At 38.1% G+C, this 22,132-nt stretch overlaps 1 protein-coding gene across 2 annotated transcripts in view; it reads right to left on the bottom strand.

Annotated features, from left to right (window-relative positions):
* Positions 1–22,132, bottom strand: part of LOC149229397 (nucleic acid binding / methyltransferase) — a 231,172-nt gene that overhangs the window by 176,499 nt on the left and 32,541 nt on the right. For both annotated transcript variants that reach the window (XM_089378615.1, XM_089378614.1), the window contains one exon: positions 20,004–20,162. In XM_089378615.1, coding sequence (XP_089234741.1) covers positions 20,004–20,162 — 159 coding nt within the window. The remainder of the gene's footprint in view (positions 1–20,003; positions 20,163–22,132) is intronic.

The following is a 22,132-nucleotide window of genomic DNA, read 5'->3' as shown; positions in this document are numbered from 1 at the left end:
AAACGGAAAAGACCTCTCAGTTGGAATTCCCAAAGATACACTGCCGATGGATCAGCTATCCACTCTCCAAGCATTGATAGACAGAGACATGAATCAACACGATGATTCTCACCCGGATGCGGGTGGTAATAAAGATAACCAGCAAAGGGCAGCTGGCGTGAACTTAAGAGCTGGTGGGAAGGCCATTCCAGATGGCGATACCAGTCTTTAATGCTATTAAACACTGAATGGAGGTAACGGCAGCAGGGGAGATGGGTTCGCGTGAGGTGAGCTCCATGGTACTGTACGCCATTGTGTTGGTTTTCGGAATGGCGGATTCCAGAGAATTCCGCACAGAGAACGCCATTAAGGAGAATCGATTTCAGATCATGGGTGTCTGTGATGTTATAAGGCTCTGCGATGAGCAGAGGGGAGAGAATGTTATTGCCGTTAGCGTGAGTGGAGACAGAGGAAATACCTTAGTTCAGGGGGAGCTCCATCGCTGTAGGACGAGGATTTTGGTAGTGGGTACTCAGAGTTTGGCCCAGCAGTCCATTATGGCGCCTAGAAGACGTGGTGTTCCGAGAAGAGGAGGGGTTTTGGGCATCAGCGGAAGGGAGGAGGCCCAAGCAAGGGCAATTCAACCTCTGGCCATGGTTTCTCCACCGTCTTCTCCATCTGAGGAGTCGGACCAGCACGATAGCCAAATGCACACTTCCAGTTTTACATTTAGGTGCAGGAAAAATCGATCCAAGGTTTCACTGCTTATCACGGTTATTGCAACAGAGGAAGAGGATGATGATTCTGAGAGCCAGGAGGACGATGCAGGGGAGTTGGCACAAGCAAGCATGACGCAAGAGAGGGCGGAACTGGGCAACGATAATCCTCCTCCAGACGCTGCTCATTCTGACGAGCATGTTCGGGTTATGAGTCAGTCTCAACAGACAGCATTTCCTCCGAGTTCCAGCCAGTTAATGAATGAAGATGCGCATATTCCAGACTTGGACAAAAACGTTTAAGGTGAGCCTTCGCAGGCGAATTTTGAAGTTTTGATTGATGAAAATTGAACAAATTTTGAAGTTTTGGAGGGGTCTCACTCTGTCAGAGATGCCCATTTTTTGTTTTAAGAATAGAGGTGTACCCAGTTCCAGTAGTGTTTCCAGACTTCTGGAATCACCAACCATTTTACCCTCTATCAGTAAAATGGCAATGGCAGCAAGAAGAGAGCAGAGGAAAGAGGATCTTTGGTGTCGTAATTATGCTGCTAAGGTTCGGTATGGAGGAAGTCCTAAGGCAACTGTTATTTCCATGCTCATTTTCAATGCATCTATTTTTGTAAATCCGAACTTCCAGTTCCGTTGTAATTCAGGCAGCCTTGTGCACCTGTTATGTTTTCCAGATGGAGGGTGAATTTATTCATCCTCAGAGGCCAGTCCCTCTCTGTAAATACTTTTCTTTTTCTTAATATATTAGCTTAGTCTTTACGTAGAAAAAAAAAAAAAAAAATTAATTAAATTTTCTGGCAAAATTAAACTAAAATCCTAAACCAGAAATTTAATTAATTAGAGTCAAAATTTAAATATCTTAGGAAAATTAAATTCTCCAAGTGAAAAATTCGTGGATCTTAAAAGAATTAATTTTTTAAGGTCTTCCACCAAGGGAATATTGAATATTTCAAGAAAAATTGGACCCTTCGACCTTGGTGGTTAAGTCAAAGTCAATTTTTTTAGAAAATTAGGTCAAAATTAATTATTTTGAGCTAATAACAATGGAATTAAATGATAAATTCAAAAATTCCTCAAAAATAAAAATTCAACAGCTAAGATTAAAAGATGATCAAGTATTTTTCGACGACCGAGATTATTTTGACAAGGATCAAGCAAACTAGCCGTTATTTTTCACTTGGAGGATTTATCTATAAATTAGAGAGTCATTTGAGTCTCTAGCCATCCAATTTCTGGCTAAGAAATTGTTGTTGAAGCATTTGTGTAAATTATTGTCCCACTAGGAACTACTTTTTCTATCATAATAAATACTTTGGGGTGCAACTCGAGGTGTCCATGTTCATTGATTTTTGGTATGTACTAACTACGGGCTTTCCTATGTTGTGTTGATAAATAGTAAGATATGCTTTTCATTAGATGGATATAAAATCATTCTATTGATAGTTTTGGGTTAATCTTAGGTGATTTGATTCACCATATGATTAACGAATTGTCTTGAGATAAATACATAGTCTTTGCAAGTACTTCAATCCTTGGCATCTAAGTTCACAAACTATGGGCAAGGATCAACTTTGTTTGGATCCTGAATATTTATGTGGTCGATTAAATCTTCGCTAAGGCTATAGTGTGCATGGGGTTTCCAAAAGTGTTTTTAGCCATTTATCAAAGAAAATAACCCTAAAAAAAAATATTTCTCAAAAAAAATAATTTTCAAAACCCTTGTATATTTGTACATTTTTTTGTGAATAATTTTGTAAATTAAATTTGTAAATTATTTTTGCTAATTGGGGTTTTGGGATTTTGAGATTTTGTATATATTTGGGGTTTTTGGTGTTTTATTTTCACTTTTGTAGGTGAAATCAAGAGAAGAGGCTGAAGAAGAACTAGATCTAGGCCCTTGAGGTTAAGATCTAGTCTCCAGAATATTTTTTCGGGGCCAGCCATTGAGAAATTTGCAGCAAAATTAAGATCTGAAAATGGAAAACAATTCTGAAGCAAGGGTTTCATTTTTTGGGCCTCCCAGACCTAGATCCAGCGTCCTCTAACACAACGCCAGCCTCTAAGGCCCATGCGTCAACTTATTTCTCCACTGCATCAGCATTTTTGGCCCTTTTAGGGAAATTCATAAGCCTTAAAGGCCTTGGCCTCCCCTCCTAGCCCCTGTGTTGAGGGTTTAAGGCCAAATTTGGCCTTGGAGGGCCTCAACCTCCTTCAAAGACCCTAGATGGTTGCCCTTTGGGCTAGTCGTGGGCTTTTCAGCCCTAAAACCTTAGTCGCCCAGCCTTTTAGCCTTCTCCCCCTCCAGCATTGGCTTTCCTTGGCCTCCTCCTTCATCTTTTGCCCTTCATTTGGCCTCCTAGCCTCCTTAGCCCTCAACGCTAGCCCCAATAGGCCTAGAGTTGGCCCTTCTTGGCCCTAATCTGCCCTAAATTTACCTCTAATTTATCATTTTTTTTGGACTGAAGACTTGGTGGTTTTGCAGGTTTTGGACCTCAAAAAAATATATTTTGCAAGTGGTAACTTGATCCCAAAGTTTCATCAAAACTGGACCAAGAGATCTTCAAAGCCTTAGGCCTAGGGTTTGCTCTCTAAACCCTAGTTTTCTCACTGTTTTACTTTTGTTGTAATTTTATTCTACAGCAGTGATATAAGTGCTCTAAATCACACTTAAATTGGTCAAAATAGCTTAAATTTGCAAAATCTGAATTTTCATAAATTTTGGCCACTTGGGCATCAAGGATCTAGCCTACATATAAGTTTTGTTTGCAGGAATTTACTGCATAAATCACTGAATCAATTCTAAAATTTTATTAATCATACACTCTAAAAACCCTAAAACGTTATTTTTTTCAATTTTGGTAATTTTTTCCTAAATTTGGGCATATTGGGTACTTGTTGTAACACCATTAGTTTGTTGATCTATTGATTTGTTTACTATTGTAATAAGTTACTTCAGATCTGATTTATTACTGAATACTTCATCTTAAAGTGGGCTAAAATCATAAATTTACATGTGTTAATCATTGAAAAATTTTATGTTTCACATGCTTGGTGAATTTCATGATCTAAAGTGATTCTCTTACTGTTGTCATAAGATTAATAAGCGCTGAAATTTCTGAAGTATTATTGCTGATCTGAGTTGTTGGAAATCTAAAATTTGCTTATCTCATCTTGGTCATAAGAATTGTCTAAGTTTGCACTTGAAAACACTCAAAAATCTAAGTCTAATCTTGTTGATGAATAAAGTTAACTTGAGCATCTAAGATCTAATTGGCATTGTGGTACTGGCATAAGAATATTCTTGAGTAACTTTGATTTGCATCCCGTGTTGATAATCATTGGTGGATAAGTGCTCTAGTTTCTTTAAATTGATTAAGCATCTTGTGGATTGATCTATAGTTGAAGCTTGCACCTGTATCTTTAAGTACCTATCTTGTTTAAGATTGTTATCTCATCATTGTTAAGTACTCTTGCTTTAAGATAATTCACATCATGTACTTAAACAACATAAACAAATCTTAACTCAAGATAATTTCACTCATAATCATCGCACAAGCATCCTAGGGCCTAGTTTGCATTAATAACTTACCTCCAAGCATAAGCTTAGTTGATTGACTCCTATGGCAACCATTTTCCAATAAGCTTGAGGGATTCAATCCTTCTTAGTGGTTAACAAAGTGACCTTGCAGTCGTCAGAGCCACAATCTCTACAGCGCCAAAGGCACTGGGTGGTTGGAACACAGGGGGAGGTATCGTTAATTAGGCCATTTCCTGCTTCTCGTTGGCTTTCATCTCACAACCTACTATGAAGATTATTTCTCAAAACAGTTAAGGGAGAGGTTCAACTTAGACTAGGCATTTAATCTAAAATTAACCAACACCCTTGCATCACATCTAGTTCTTAAGAATTGCATCTCATATAAATTAGTCTATCTTATTAAGCAGCGGATGTCCATCCGGTTACTTGGTCTAAATTTGTAAAAAGCAAGAATTGTGACTCCATAAGGCACTGGTCTCATTTCTAAATCTAATTAAATCATTAAGTCTTGCTAATTTTAACCAAGTAGCCAGGCCACTCATCCATTTCACCCGAGAGAGTTGATTCCCAACTTGTTTTCTTTTCACCTCATGCCATAGGGACTACCCCCCATAGCCTGTTGTTGGGAGATAGCTAGCGGGGATCAAAGTGACAGCCCCTGCCCTGAGCAGTTGTCGTGGTGCCTGCACAATCCAGGTGACAAGAGGTCTGTTGAAGACTTCCCCTCACTTGTTAATTGATCCAAAAGATGGCCTTCTACAAAACTTCTAGCACACATTGGCTCATATGGATTAATCAAAAAACAATGGTAAGATAACTCTAGAAATTTGTATGAAAATGACTAGAGATTGTCTACACCTAGAGCATATTCATAAACCAAATGAAAATGCAAGATAGCTCTACATCTACAATTCTATAAAAGCATATGAGAAATCAAACACATTAAAGCACAAGTAGAAAAGATCATACCATCAAAGAACCAAACACATGCTCCAATGGAATAACAGTCATGAATGAACCTCAAAGTCTTTTTATTCAAATGAAGAACAAGTGTACATAGAAGCAGAGCTTCCCCAAGAACAATAGCTCGTAGCAAAAGATATAGAATGAGAGCCCAAGGGGTCTCTTTATACAAATTTGGGAGGAAATCCCAATGTAAAACTGATCAAACAAGTGGCATGAGGTGATAATCCCAAAGAGAAATTCGAATTTGTTGAATGCAGCTCCAATGCCAAGTGTAAAAATTGATTTCTTGCAAGTGGACAACAATTTATTCTTCCCTTATGTGCCAAATTCGTTTATCAACCCTGTTGTGCCATGTGTGGATGTATGTGAGTGAATAAGGGAGCAATCCCCACAAATTTCTCAAGAAGAAGATGCCCCATAACCTGTGGTATTGACACCTCTGTTAAACTGCTCACCATCCTTGCATTAGACTGTTGTAGAAGAGGCTAGCATTAAGGGAAATATGTTGTGCATTGATGTTGGGCAAACAAGTGTGTACAAGTGTAATTGTATGTGGAGTAAGTGGAAACAATACTCCACAAATATCTCATCCCAAATCTTCTATTAAATCTTCCATAGTTTCGCGTTTATTTCCCTTGAGATGCGTTGGCATTTTTTTATGGCATGTGATTTATTTACTTTGTGGTTGGCCATGCGTATACATTGGAGAGTGAGTGGGGTTCATTCCCCACTCATTTTATTAAAGTCTTAACCTTAGACTTTATACTTTTATCCCCAATTAATCTGTAATTTGATTTTCAATAATTTGTGGTGTCTCCAAACTTTAACGTGCTATCTTGTTGACCACCTTTTGACTTTGAATATGGGTTAGACCTCTTTTGGAGGACCCCACATGGCTGCCACATCAACATTTTCTTCCCCTCAACCTTCCATATCAAAATTTGACTTATTTTAACTTTGGAAAAATTTTATAAATTTTTCCAATTTTTTTTTTTGAATTTTTTTCTCATTTTTGCCACTGACAATAGAAAAATCGGCTTTTGAGGGACTATAAGTCGTTTTTTGACCCCCAAAGTGGTTCCTAGGATAATGCTGGGCCTCTGAGATAAATTTTGAGTAGTCACATGCCCTAGACATTTCTGAAGGCCACTTATTTACATCATTACATAGAAATTAATTAAAAAATCTCGTTTTGCGGAAAATTTTTAGTTATTAAAAAATCCTACTTAGACCTAGTCAAATTCTACGAAATTTGAAAGATGACTCTAGACACTAAGATGCATTAGGCGCTCAACCTTCAAGTTGTCACTCCGGCTTTGGGGTATGCAATGAGTGAAAAAACCTAGAAAAATATTCGCCGCTAAAAAACAAGAATAATTAACCAAGTAAAAAAAAACACTCCAAAGTGTACTTGCTTACTGATTGAGTCCCAACACCCTAGGCCTATTACATGGCTTTAGTCATCATGCTAATGACATTTATACAATATCCTTGTAGGGCTTGTGGAATTTGAGTACAACAGAAAAAGATGAGAAGAAGTAGAGTTGAAAAACTCTGGTGATATGACGATATTTGATGGTACAAGCAGCATTTGGTACATCCTTGGGCATGGAGTCTCCAAAACATCTACAAGTGCCACTCTAGTGGTCAACACCACTTATCCAAGATATCATGGAGGATCCCAAACTAAAACATTCTCCTATAATGCTTCTCCCATCCATCTCACTGTCTCCCCAGTCGAAATCTGTATATCCAATCAAGTGGACATCATTCCGTTTATCATACTTCAGGTAGTAGAGGATGTTTCTTTGCAGGTATCTTAGTGTATGCTTGGTTACTATCCAATGCTCATGCTTAGGCTCTAGCTGGAACTAACTGAGAATATTCACTGCTGCAAAACAAATGTATGGACGAGTATTTACCAAATACATCAGTGAGCCAACCAATTGTCTATACCTAGTCGGATCCATAGGGCTCGATTTGGAACTTCTTAGCCTCTTCAAGTTTGTGATCATAGGGGTTGTCATAGGTTTGCAATCCATCATGTCAAACCTTTTCAGCATCTTGATCACATACTTTCCCTAACCTAGATATATCTCATCAAGTCCTTTCCATACTTCCAACCTCAAATAATAGTGCATTAGCCCTAGATCCTTCATATCGAATTTTGCTGCTAGTTGCTTCTTGCACTCTTGAATCTAACCTTCCACACTTATTGTTATCACAATCTTAGTTAATAGTTTCAAGGCGTTGATAATTTCAATGTCAGCACCAATTTGTAAAATATAGTGTAAAAGAGCTGACAGATAAAATATCAGCACTATTGTGAATTTGTAAAATTAAAAGCGCTGACAGCTAGAGTATTAGCGCCAAATGTAAAATTTAAACTTTTTATGTCAAAAGCAAAGCGCTGACAGATTCCACGCCAGTGAAGGAGTGGACACTTGATCAAGTGAGCGTTGGCTAAACAATGGTGACATGTTGTGTCATGATTTCACATTGGATTATTTCCGCCGCTAGAGGGTAATCATCATGGTAAACTAGTGGTGTAATTAATCATTTTTATGTATGATTGATTTACTGTCACGTTTAATCTCAAGTGTTTCTAGACGGTGGAAGTTATATTGTGCAAAGTTAAGAGTCGTGCAGGGTTAATCCATTCTATTATGTTATTCACCAAGGTTACTATCTCAAACATAATGACACAAAATCAACAATCAAAGGAAAAGGGTGCCAAAACATGTTTTGTTTTCACTTGACAAAACTTTGTTTTTTAGACAGTGTTTTCCCGTAAAAGACAGTAAATTGGAGCATGGTTTATGAACAAATGGGAATGTGTTTTTGAAAATCGAAAGAGGTTTTTTGTCAAGAACGGGCCCATTAACAAAAACCTCTCTCAGATTTTGCATAGCTATCACAGTTTTGGAGATTTGAATGGCTCTTTGAGGCCTATTTTTCAGGATTTCGCTAGAAAAAGTTCATGGACAATTGTTGATGAGCCACCTCATCAATTCGACTTGGGCATCAAATCAACAGGTGGAAAAACACTTGTCAACAGAAGATCAACAGTCAAGGATGAGGTGGAAGTCAGTTACATGTGGCAGAGCTTTTCAAGGCCAAAGAATCAATCAACAGTTGAACTAATTTCAAATTCGAGACTTCAACAGTTCTAGATATTTTGATATGCAAATAAAGATTATATCCCTGATTTTCAGTCATTATTTCATTAATGACAGAGCACAAGATCAGCAGACTCAAGAGTTCGATAAGCATTCAAAGTCACAAGTGGCATAACATCATCAACAAATAAAAGCAAATCCCAGATTCAAGGGCATTTGGAAACTTAAAAGTCAAAAGCATCAGCAAAAGACTAATTTTAGATTTGAATGATCAAACAGTTCCAGATTTTGGGGCAGCATTGAAGTACAAGTGGCAACAGAAGGTTCAGGTTTCAAGGCAAGATATCAGACACCAAATCAGCAAGGGATTAACACCTCCAGCAACTCCAATAGCTCGAGACACTTGCAACAATTTCTCATTTTTATTTTATATTTTTGAAATCATTTGAGATTTTTTATTTTTCCAGAACAATAGTAGTAGTTGGTTTTTACAAAGTCTATAAAGACTGTGATTTTGTAATGAACAGGGGTTCGATTTTTGTTGAAAAAACTATTGTGCTTTGTATATTTTGGAATATTTTAATGAAGAAAGCTTGAAGCTACAGCAAAGATTCATGTGTTGGGTGTTCTGAATTTGTTTTCTCCAGTTTGATGTGTTTCTTCTTGCCATGATGTATCATCTTCTAATGATTGAATGAAAGAACATAAACATAATTCGTTCATTGCAATGCTTTGTTTATAGATTCAATTGTTTGCATTCTTCTTTCTAAAGTTGGTTTTGGAATTCATCTATTTGATGCTCCTTCTCAGTGGACTGTTCCTCTCATATTCTGCCTTTCATTACAACAAATTAATGATTCAGAATTGCTCAGCTACCTTGCCTTTGTTGACTGTTTTAGTGTGATTTTACATTAAGCCAAAATAGACTCCATCGCCCAATGGTGTTTCTTTTTCTCCATATTCCAACCAACACCAGCAAATTTTACATTAATCTGGCCATAAAATTAAACATGGTGCAGATAGTGTTGAAGAATCTAGGGCATGTTATTCTTCGCGAGATTCTTCTTATCATGATAACAATTTGTGAAGTTCTTTTATAATTTTATCTTAGCTTGATCTTCATATTATTATTAGAGTGTGTTTGCTTCATCAAACTGCTATCAAAACAAAAGATACAAGAACACAAAATATTTGGCTTTCTACCAGGGTCAAAACCTATCCCTCTTGAAAAGGAAAACCCACACAAAATTCTTCTTATAGAGATTCCAATTGATGAATACCAAGACGATGACCCTTGACACATTCTGCCTCTCCAAAACCAAGACATCAATCCCTTACTGCTGAGATCATCATCATCTCTGCTACCATGCTTATGTCAACACACTACTGCTGCATCTTCACTCGTTGTTCCTTTCACTAAGATCATCATTGATGTACATTCACATCAGTGCCACCGAGATCAAGTCTGTGACATCATCTTCTATACCATCATTTACTAAGTTATGAGAGTTATATCGAGATCAAGAATCATGATCCTATAACTATCATAAGACTGTATATAAGAACATATCACAGAGATCATTCCTTGTCATCAATATATACAGTGATCACCAAGTATAAGTCATCATATGTTGCGTCTATCTTGAACGTTAATATCATTACAGATCTGACTGGGAGAATGCCGAGATAGTATATGAAATCATCGTTATCTTCTATACCATAATAGTTATGCCAAGAATGTAGCCCTACTGCTTGAAACCCTAACCATTGATGGCCATTATGCTGAGACTGCTACAGGAATACCACCTAGATCTACTTCATCAATGGTATTTCGAGATTGTAGTTATGCTTGGAGAGAATGTCGAGGTTACTAGAGGCAAATCCAAATTCTTATCCAAGATTGAATACTCTTCACTGTAACGCCGAGATTGTGCCTCTGTTGGCCCATGCGAAGATCACAGTGATAACATTCAATCCATAGTCCTAAACGATTTTCTTCTTGTAGTGCGAGGTCTCCTTCCTGCGTATTCTATTCATCCAAGACTTAGTTTCTCTGCCCTTATACCCATCCAAGGTGTAGACAGACTCTTAAGCACTTGCCCTAATGCAGATCTGCTTCTTAGAAATCTCAGAGAGAATTGTGAGTTCTGTCCCTTCTTGTTGCAAATCCCTGCACCCATATTCACACGAAATGTCAAAGAGATATGTGAATTCTTCTTGTCATTTTTGCGCTGACCCTAGACGGGTATTTATATCGATTCATGCTCCTATTTTGAGCCGATGTTACCAAGTGAAATGTTGTGACTATTTCTTCTAGTCAACATGACTTCCATTTATCCAATTAATTCTATTTTGGAGCCGACATGGTAATCTCTTTATTGTTTTGCTTGCAGACTTCGGTGTGCTTGCTTTTGGAGGATTGATCTTGGTCTTGGAGAGCTGCTACATACTTGTATACATTTCCATAGGCTCGTGAAGAGCTTCTTTACACATGACATGACTCTTTGACATATAAATAAAATCCTAAAGACATCAAGAAGAAGTATTTTACCTAGTGACACTTCTTGTTCATGAAACTCATGTAGCAAGGCATACAAAAATAATTTATTTCCTTTTATTACATCATTTACAAAGATCATGTCATTATGAAGACTGAACCTAGTTACACTTTCTTCAACACTCCCTCTTAACTAGGGAGGTATTCATAACGGTACTTGGTCATTCTCAATCTGAAGAATTTAATCATAAGAAGAATCAGATTTGCAATCCATTTGTTATAGCATCGTTTCAACCAACATTGTTTCATATAGCAAGGCCTTGACTAACAGCTCTATCTCTTACTTAGATTAGAGCACACAATGTTGGCGAGATCAATGACTGATAGACACGCATCATCATTGTCTCTCTTAGGGTCATACCCACCCGAGTGTTCTCCGAGTATGCCCTACTAGGACTATTCTCATCTTAGGTTCCCAACCCTCAAGAATATCAGTCCTCTTGCCCACTCTTGTCTTGGATGCCCTACCACATCCTCAAAGAGTGTCAGATGCCAGATGATTACACAATCCTCCATTCTTTCTTCCAAACTGAAGACAAGAATGTCGTGTCTAACTCTCCCTCTCAACCAGGGATGAGTTCCAAGTTTCTCTTTACTTAGAAACTTGCTCGAGTTCCTTTACTCATAGGAACCTCTCAAAGCTCCCTTTTACACAAGGACTCTATCATCAGTACTTTATAGGGTCTTCTAGTTGAATGATGATCCAAGACCTTGATTTCATTAATTTCTTCACATGTTGGGTTCAACTATCCATCACTTTCCTCTATCATGTAATTTCGGAAAGTATCCTCCTTGGCTTTACATCTGGGGCTTCCTTCATAGGGCCATCTAACTTCACCTTTCCTTCAATGGTGATTGCTCTAGATCACAAGGTACATAGTTGTGACATTCTTCACAACTCTTCTTACCATGGCCCTGCACACATACCCAGAGTTTCTCCAAGAGGTCAGACACCAAAAACAATTCACATATTACCTTTTCGTGATGGCCTTTTTCCAGTGACATCTTCTTGTAGGTATCAATACCCTGCATACATGTTGACACATCTCCCAATGATATATGTTGTCAAGGGTCTTCATCTTTTTAGACTTCCATCAGAGTCTTCACATCTTTCCGGGAGATTTCCTAGTCAAATCTTCCTGATCTTTTGGATGTTGACTGCCTTCATCATGGTTGCATATTTCACGATCTCTTCCATCCTCACGTCTTTCATTCCCAGGAGCTTTCAATCAGATTTCTTCAATTGTAGTCAACCACCTCATACTTCATATGAGGACATATTATGTTGATTTCATCTAATGTGACTTATGTCTTTCTGCATCCTTTCAGAGGAGGAGATCCTTTCCTTTTTGATCATGCTCGATCCATGTTACCTGCAACCATATAACATGACATTATGATATTAAATACAAGTACAAGCATACATACCTCATTTTACTTTTGCTACTTCCAGCAACTTCCTTGATTGAAAAGATCTTCAATCCCTTGATCTGCTTTTTCATGTCATCAGTCCTTCATCTCATGAATTCCATAAGTTGGAATTCCTAACGAAGCATTTGCTGCTTTCCCAAACTAGGGGATCCTCCGCTGAGGTTTCTATCAGAGGCTCTTCAGGATCTTGTATATCCCCATCTGGTAAATGTTCCCTTTGAACTAGATGACTTCTTCCTTTCTTTTGACATCTAATGAGATTTCCAGGAGCTATGTCCTTCATGTTCGACTGTCATGGATTTTTGTCCTTCATGATTTCCATGGTGATATCACGAGCTCTTGTTTCCAATGCTTCCATGATGCCATAATGTATTTTATTATCATGGTCATATCTGCAAGGACTTCTGATAGGATCCTTTTAAGAGGGATGCCATCTCATTCATAGTAGAGGTCTGCTACTCCCTCTTTCCTTGGTCCTTTTCTTCAGCTTCCACCCTTCTGGCGATATGAGCTCTTCTTCCATAGTACTATTCTGTTTTGTCAACCTTCCTTTTCATTTCTGCACTTATTTGAGTCCTTTCAACTTGTCTTTCTTTATCTGACATAGATACCACAAATTGTTGATCGAAGTAACCTTCTTGTTCATGGACAATTGTTACCTTGCCTATCAATATCAATATCAATGATGATTATTCTATCATCATATTTCCTAGATCTCGCAATCGAGATCTTATGAATATATTTCTGCAATTCAAAGAGTACCTCTTCTAGCATTTCATGTATTTCTTATCTATCTCCTATAGAGATGAGAGAACTTTTAAGAGTTCCTTCTCATGAATTCAAAGGAGACCTCTGATATCTTCACTGACTTCTCTTCTTCATAAGGATTGTGACAATCCTTCTCATTCCATGCAAGAACCTTTGACGACCCATACAGCCTATAGATCTTCTTGCAATCATGAAGACATTTCAAAAATGATTAATGAAAATACTTACTTGAGATGTGAAGATTAAATCTTCACCTTGATCATGTTGGCAGTAGTTGGAGTAGACATATTGGTGCTTCCTTCGACTGAGATCTTTGATATGCAGATTGCCTCCTTTGCCTTCGAGCTATCTTGATTTATGTAATTGGGCTACATAAGGAACCTTGTAGCATGCAACATTGACTTGAGTACAGTTTATACAAATTATGACTGAAGTGTAGAGAGGTCCATTCTTGAACACTATGTTGTAGATGATCTGCTTCTTTGAGTAGGAATCTGAGTTGTCAAAATTGTTCTCTTTATTGAAGGGATCCAATCACTGGTATGTTGAGATCATGCCATTGTGAGATGATTGAGATCAATGTGGATCAAAACTGTGGGAGTCACTAAAGGTGTTGTTATGCATCTTGAGATCTGACTACTTCATCCTCGAATTGTTGTCTTTCAAACCCCTTGCTATTGTAGACTTGTTGATGTAGGTTGACTCTTAGATCTTGGTCTTGTTCTTTGAGTGTAGATCCTGATTCCTTCAGCTAGTTTGATGCCTTGTAGTAAACTTAACTTCTAAATGTCTATTTTCTACCCTTCCTTTGACTTCTAAACCCAACCCTCTGATACCATGTTGAAGAATCTAGGGCATGTTATTATTAGTGAGATTCTTCTTATCATGATAACAATTTGTGAAGTTCTTTTATAATTTTATCTTAGCTTGATCTTCATATTATTATTAGAGTGTGTTTGCTTCATCAAACTACTATCAAAACAAAAGAGACAAGAACACAAAATATTTGGCTTTCTGCCAGGGCCAAATCCTCTCCCTCTTGGAGAGGAAAACCCGCACAAAATTCTTCTTATAGAGATTCCAATTGATGAATACCAAGACGATGACCCTTGACACATTCTGCCTCTCCAAAACCAAGACATCAATCCCTTACTGCTGAGATCATCATCATCACTGCTACCATGCTTATGTCAACACCCTATTGCTGCATCTTCACTTGTTGTTCCTTTCGCTGAGATCATCATTGATGTACATTCACATCAGTGCCACCAAGATCAAGTTTGTGAGATCATCTTCTATACCACCATTCACTGAGTTATGAGAGTTATATCGAGATCAAGAATCATGATCCTATAACTATCATAAGACTGTATATAAGAACATATCACAGAGATCATTCCTTGTCATCAATATATATAGTGATCACCAAGTATAAGTCATCATAAGTTGCGTCTATCTTGAATGTTAATATCATTACAGATCTGATTGAGAGAATGCCGAGACAGTATATGAAATCATCGTGATCTTCTATACCATAATAGTTATGCCAAGAATGTAGCCCTACTGCTTGAAACCCTAACCACTGTTGGCCATTATGCTCGGACTGCTACAGGAATACAACCTGGATCTACTTCATCAATGGTATGCCGAGATTGTAGTTATGCTTGGAGAGAATGTCGAGGTTACTAGAGGCAGATCCAAATTCTTATCCGAGATTGAATACTCTTCACTGTAATGTCGAGACTGTGCCTCTGTTTGCCCATGTGAAGATCACAGTGATAACATTCAATCCATAGTCCTGAACAATTGTCTTCTTGTAGTGCGAGGTCTCCTTCCTGTGTATTCTATTCATCTGAGACTTAGTCTGTCTGCCCTTATACCCATCTGAGGTGCAGACAGACTCTTAAGCACTTGCCCTAATGTGGATCTGCTTCTTAGAAATCTTAGAGAGAATTGCGAGTTCTGTCCCTTCTTGTTTGTGGATCCCTGCACCCATATTCACATGAAATTTCAGAGAGAAATGTGAATTCTTCTTGTCATTTTTGCGCTAACCCTAGACGGGTATTTATAGTGGTTCATGCTCCTATTTTGAGCCGACATTACCAAGTGAAACGTTGTGACTATTTCTTCTAGCCGACATGACTTCCATTTATCCAATTAATTCTATTTTGGAGCCGACATGGTGATCTCTTTGTTGTTTTGCTTGCAGACTTCGGTGTGCTTGCTTTTGGAGGATTGATCTTGGTCTTGGAGGGTTGCTACATACTTGTATACATTTCCATAGGCTCATGAAGAGCTTCTTTACACATGACATGACTCTTTGACATATAAATAAAATCGTAAAGACATCGAGAAGAAGTCTTTTACCTAGTGAAACTTCTTGCTCATAAAACCCATGTAGCAAGGCATACAAAAATAATTTATTTCCTTTTATTAAATCATTTATAAAGATCATGTCATAATAAAGACCGAACCTAGTTACACTTTCTTCAACAAATAGCGGTATTGAAAATATAAAGCTATAATTGGGGCTAGAGGTTTCTCTCAAAAAGAGGGAATACACTATGATGAAATTTTTGCACCTGTTGCCCGATATACTACCATTTTATCTATTGTGGCTCTAGCTGCTAGTTAGGGATGGACTCTTCACCAAACAGATCTGAAAATTGCTTTTCTACATGTTTTCCTCAAGGAAAAAATATTTGTGGAGCAACCACAAGGCTCTGAAGTGCATGACTGGAAAACTCGTGTGTAGGCATCTCTATGGATTGAACCAAGCCCCAAGAGCTTGGTATGCCCGCATTGATATCTTCTTGATGAAGTTTGGTTTTACTAGAAGCAATGTTGATCCAAATCTCTACTTCAATACGGTCCAAGGTATGCCCTTGATTTTGGTATTCTATGTTGATGACGTATTCTTGACAAATCCTTCTGAGCATCGACAATTGATTGGGGCACTGATGTTTGTAGCGAACACTAGACCGGACATATGTTTTGCGGTCAATACTTTGAGCCAATATATGATTAAGCCATCACATGCACACTCAATTGTTGCAAAGCATGTGTTGAGATACCTGCATGGGACCATCAATCTTGGATTAAGATATATTGTCGGAGATGTGAGACTACATGCGTACTCTGATGTTGATTGGGTTGGTAACTCGGCTGCCAAAAAGAGCACATCTCGATGTTGTTTTGGCTTGGGATTCACCATGATATCTTGGATGAGCAGAAAACAGAAGTGTGTAGCCCTTAGCACGGCTGAAGTTTAGTACATTACTGCTAGTATGGTTAGTGGTGAGGCAGTATGGCTGAGGAAGCTCTTTGGAGAGCTTTTTGAGCATGTACTAGATACAACAGTAATTTACTTTGACAATAAGAGTGGGATTTGACTTGCAGAAAATCTCATGTTCCATGAGAATTCCAAACAAATTGAGATTAAATATCACTATATCTGGGATATGGTGCAGAGAGGAGCAGTGAGACTCCATCATATTGCAACTGATGATCAGATAGCTGACATACTTACCAAGCCTTTGTCAAAAGGGAAGTTCTTGGTATTCAGAGAGCAGCTTGGACTGACGGATGTGACCCTTCCTGGTGGGGGCGATCATGGATGATCAAGAACATTGAGCTATGCTCTTCCCTACTGTTTGAGCTAACAAGTTGGGAATGGAGCCAAGAGAGCTCACGGGGTTGAGGGAACTCTTGACTGTAGGTTGTGTGTGATCCTTGTCACGTGTTGACAAGTGGTAACCCCCCTACCATGAAGTCTAGGTCTTTCCAAGAATATACCCCAGTGTGCATCCTACCCACAAGTTGGGCTTATTGGGATTGCCACCCATCTGGCCAATGGGTGTGGTAAATCTTGGTTGTGTGCTATCCTTGTCATGTGTTGACAAGTGGTAATTCCCCCAAGCAGATATGAGACTTGGTTGTGTGCAATCCTTGTAATGTGTTGACAAGTGGTAATCCCCCGAAAGTCTGTGGATGTGCGTGTTCTACCACTTAACTCTTATGGTAAAGCTTGGTTGTGTGTGATCCTTCTCATGTGTTGACAAGTGGTAATCCCCCCAAGTCTATGTCAAGGTGGGAAGATCAGTGGATATAGGGTGATAGATGAATCTCCCCTATGATGATTCTTCTTCATTAGATTGAGACATCATTGTTCTAGAACAGAGATGAGCAGAGAAAGAAGAGATCCTTGTTGCAGAAAGAAATTCCTCCCTAGTTGAGAGGGAGTGTTGAAAGTTGGCAGCTCAATGATGAATTTATTTAAATAAAATCTCATTTTTGACAATTTTGGAGTGACTTTATAAAAATAGAAAGTCATGTCTAGCATCTCAAATATGACTTTCCAAAAATAGTAAATCACCTTGCATCAATTGGTAATCAAGTATAGTTGAAGGAAAATCACTTAACTTATCATTAATCAATCCTAATAGTTCAATCTCGACTTAATCATCAATATTATTATTATTATTATCCTTTATGATACTATGATAATATTATTAAAAGAATTACAAGTCACCTTACCTTCATCACCTCAATCACTTCACACCTCTCTCCTTGATGTCTCACATAGCACTACATAACTCTCTCTCTCTCTCTCTTAATGATACATTACACTCTCTCTTACGCACTCATTAAAGTCATCGCATATTCCTCTTACACTCATTAAAAGGCGTGTCATAAAAGATTCCTCTTATGCTCTCTTTAATGCATATGTTACACTCTCCTTAACTAAGGCATGCGTTCCTCTCTTAATGGCATAAGTTACTAAGGCATGCGTACCTCTTCTTAATGGCATAAGTTACTAAGGCATCTGTTTCTCTCCTTAATGGCATGAGTTACACAGTTACACTCCTCTAAATGGCATATGTTACTCTTCATCAAAGCATGTGTATTGCTCCTCTATGACAAGAACTCATTGCTCCTCTTATATATGTGTCGCTTGTCTTCTCACCTGACTACTAAGACTTGTGCATTGTGAAAGAAGAATTCGAACTTGAGAGAGAGAGTTGGATAGACTTGTAAAAGATTGTGAGAGAGAGAGAGTTGAAGAGTAAGAGCAAAACTTGGTGAGCCAAGGTTGATTCAGTGCTTCAGTGTCTCAGTGTTGATTTAGTTGGAGGAAAGGTTGATTCAGTGTTTCAGTGTTGATTCAGTTGAAGAAAAGGTTGATTCAGTGTTTGCATTTGTTGCTGCTACTAGTGATCTTCATGTTATAGCTTGTTCAGATTTGGGTGAACTTACTCATTTTCTTGATCTCTCATTATACTTTGTATCACTGTTGAACAATTGATATCTAATAGAAGAAGAATATGGTTGGGATTTCCCCTTGTGGGTTTTCCCCTTGTAGGTTTTGCCCTGATCATTGGACCTAAATTCTTTGTCTCTCATTTTGTTCTTGGTTGTCTTCTATTGTGCATTTGGTTTATGTTCTATCTACAACTACTTAACTAATATTGCAGCAGAAAGAAGTCTTTGGAGTAAGTAATTGTTTCATCATAGAACATCAGAATTTCAACAAGTAAGTTTTGTTGAAGAAATTTTTATTTAATGTCTAATGTATGGAATGTAATGGCTATCTGCAGTTTTTCTATTGTGCCCTAATTTGTTGAAAATCAATTACATGGGATCTAGATAGCCTCATTGTGTAAATTACTCATTTATGGAATGTGAATGGTAATCCCCTTGGTGAACTCTTGTTGTAGCTCTCCCGAGCGCCTTTGATCCCTCACAAAGGTAATAGTTAGGGTTTGGTTGCTAGGACATCAAAATATCCTTACTCCTTCACAAGGATTAGAAAATATTAAGCATCCAAAGACTCCATCAACCCAAGGACTAGGCACTAGCCTTGCCTAGTTGGTGATCAAATCAAATTTAATTTTCTCTCTTTTTCTCAAATTCGGTCCTCTTAAGGGTAAGCGGCCCAATTAGGGCTTGGTGCAAAATTGCTCAAAAGAGGAATTTTTTGGGTTGGAAGGATTCAACATCAAGGGTAGTAGTGGCTACCTCAAAATCATTCCTCTTGGTAGTTAATCTTTCCATTTTTCTCCATAATTTCTCTTGCCCTAGGAACCCTAGTTTAGTTAAGCTTTAACTTGAGGGCTTATTGAAGGTTTCATGTGCCATTGTCTTGTTAGAATACATCCTTGGAAACCTTTTCTTGGTACCTTGAATCTTGGATCATTTCATTTTTCACGCTATTAATCAAACCCTAGGTCTAGCATGCCCTAGTTTGGCCTCTCTAATGGAAGCCAATTGCCTCTTCTTCATTGCTTGAACCTTGTACCTTAGTTGTGCCATCCCTTAGAAGCCTTTTAAGTCACCTTATACCTATAGGCCTAAAATATCTCTTAGGTGACCTATATATCGGGGCTCCTCCCATTGGTGAAAATCCATAAAGAGCAAGGGATAGTAGCTATGGTGACAGTGGGCTACTACCTTATTTTTGTTACTTGGTCTAGTGATTTCCTTGTGGGGTAACCATCTACACGGCCTGCTAGATTTTGTGGCAATAGGACCCAGAAGCCCTGTGCATTGGGGTTCATGAAATGCCTTAGGAAACATGAAAATAGCCAAACATATTCATGTCTCCAATCTGCCCTGCTGAATAAAAATGAAGAATTTGAATATAGATACCCCTGCTGGAAGGAGGGCTAACAAGTACTATTTCATTTTGTGCTGGGAAAAGGTACAATTCAGAAAATTGCCCTTCTGACCCTTGTTGGCAAGTTCCATGCAATCAGCACTAGATAATCCCAAATTTATTTAACAAAGTTTCAAAAATGATGATGTGATTGTTATTGCAGTTTTCAATACTTATTCTTCTCTATCTTGCTTTCACTCTCGTATACTTGATCATAATGGAAAAGAGGAAGAAATAACTTTGAGGTCCAAAGATTGCATCTTACCAAATATGGAGGATCTGCCACTACCACTTGAAATTTGTGCCGGTAAATAGCTGGCAAGTCTTCAGGTTGGTTGTAGTCATAGAAGATAAAATCAGTTCCATATTTTTCAAATCGTTTGTCAAATTCAAATATTTGTGCCTCAACCTCTGGACTGCTCTTCTGCATGCGAAGAACATACGAACCTTCAGAAACATAGAGAAAAACGAAACAGATTAACAAAAAAACTAGCAAAGAAAATAATCTGTGCCATTATCAGTTACCGATGCCAAAGAACAAAACCAGAAAATATTGGCAGATTATCATTTCTAATATATTGCCTCTACACGGAAAGACGATGGCTGCACTAACACTAAATCAATAATTATTATTGAATTTCTAGCTTTATTTTTGCAAATTATTAAATTTATTATCCCATGTGATGTCAGTAGAATCACAAGAAGATTTCCAACAAAGGGATATGTCTTTAATAATTAAAATTAAAATATTATCAGGATATTTCATGCATACTATTGTCTTTGTGAATTGGCATCAAATTCACAGATTTGGCAAGAATTGACCTGCACTTAGAGATTCAGGGTGATTGCCTTGAGCATGTGAAGTCCAGATGAGACTCTATTACTTAGATTGCATACACATGTGACACAGTAGAAGGGGCACTACCATTTCACAGGAATTGCACATTATTGTGGGTGATTACTGCATATTCAGACTGAACTACGGTTGGCATCCTTTAACATAGACCGTATTTTCGGAATTAACACTATAGCAATTTAGTATTCCAGTAAGATCTGAAGGATAACAATGATTTGCATGAAGACTCTTTTCACGAAAAGAAAGTCACCTTTAGATTCCAGAATTCCATGCGGGATCCTTTTCAACGAAAGTACAGCAAGTGAAAAAGGGCATTCTAATGATCAGCAGTTTGACAAATCAGCCCCAGAAACCAACTTCAAATGTTGCAAACAATCCTCCTAGAACTAAATACTGAAGTCACATATTTCAGCGAACATCCTAAAAATGCAGGCCAGCTTTCTGAGTAACTGGTGAAAAAGTGCACACCATATTTACAAGTGCACGACAACCACATAAAATTGCAAGCCAAATTTACAAGTGGACACCAACCTCATAAGAGCGCAAGCTAATTCTTAATTGCACGTTGATTTCATAATTATAGGCCAACGTCATAAGTGGTAGGTTGGGGAGCAACCCCTAGGTTTATGCCAAGCTGCAAGGAGATTCTTGTTGATGAGTTGCTTGTGGTACGAAGTTTATAATGCGACACATCAAAGTATTATTATTATCACCTTGTGAAACCCCAAGTGAAGGTGGGAACTAAATGCTACAGCCTACCATAGCATGCTAAAGACTAAATATTATTTGTTAAACATACTGGTTTAATCTTCACATAGGCCATGAGTTGATCTTACCGTAATATCAATTGCATTGTTGTAACACTAATTACTTTGGCTACTTTAGGCTAAGGCCAACCTAGTCAACCTCCGTGGGGCTAGTGCCCCACCTCTAGGATAGTGTATAAATACACACCTCCCCATTTGTAATATTCATTCATGTGATTCATTTATAAAGTTATTTGCCTTAGTGATCCAGATTTAAACAGGAACGCAATAAAATACAGAGATAACCATAAAGACAAATATGCAGCGGAAATAATACTTCATTTCATTACTGTAAAATACTGAAATATGCTTACAAATAGAAATGGAAATAACCCAGCGAGGGCGATGGTAGCTTATCTCTGAGAAGAGATGTGTCGGCTAAATGCCTCTAAACTGTTCTCCAAAAACTTTGTGTTACAATGAGGCTCGAGGACCTATTTATTGTTGAGAAACAATGGAAAACCCTTCACATTCCAAAACCTAACCCTAGAAGATGAAACGCCAAATTGTGGGCCCCGTTTTTGGGTAAGTTGGTACATCAACTTCCTGGGGTCGCGAATTGGTCGTACTATCTCCGTTTGACGCGCATGATAGCCCATTGGAAAGATCTCTCCGAGGACTACGACGGAAAAGATGATTTTTAAATAGAAAAATCGCTGGCGGTGGATTTCCCAAAAAACGTCGTTTAGGGCCTCAAAACGGCTCCAGAAGTTTAGGACCCGAAAAACTGCT

The sequence above is a fragment of the Pinus tabuliformis genome, chromosome J (assembly GCF_031772625.1).
Source record: "Pinus tabuliformis cultivar Carrire ecotype Pingquan chromosome J, CPIR1, whole genome shotgun sequence".
Taxonomy (NCBI): Eukaryota; Viridiplantae; Streptophyta; class Pinopsida; order Pinales; family Pinaceae; genus Pinus; species Pinus tabuliformis.
This window is presented reverse-complemented; position numbering and strand designations above follow the sequence as displayed.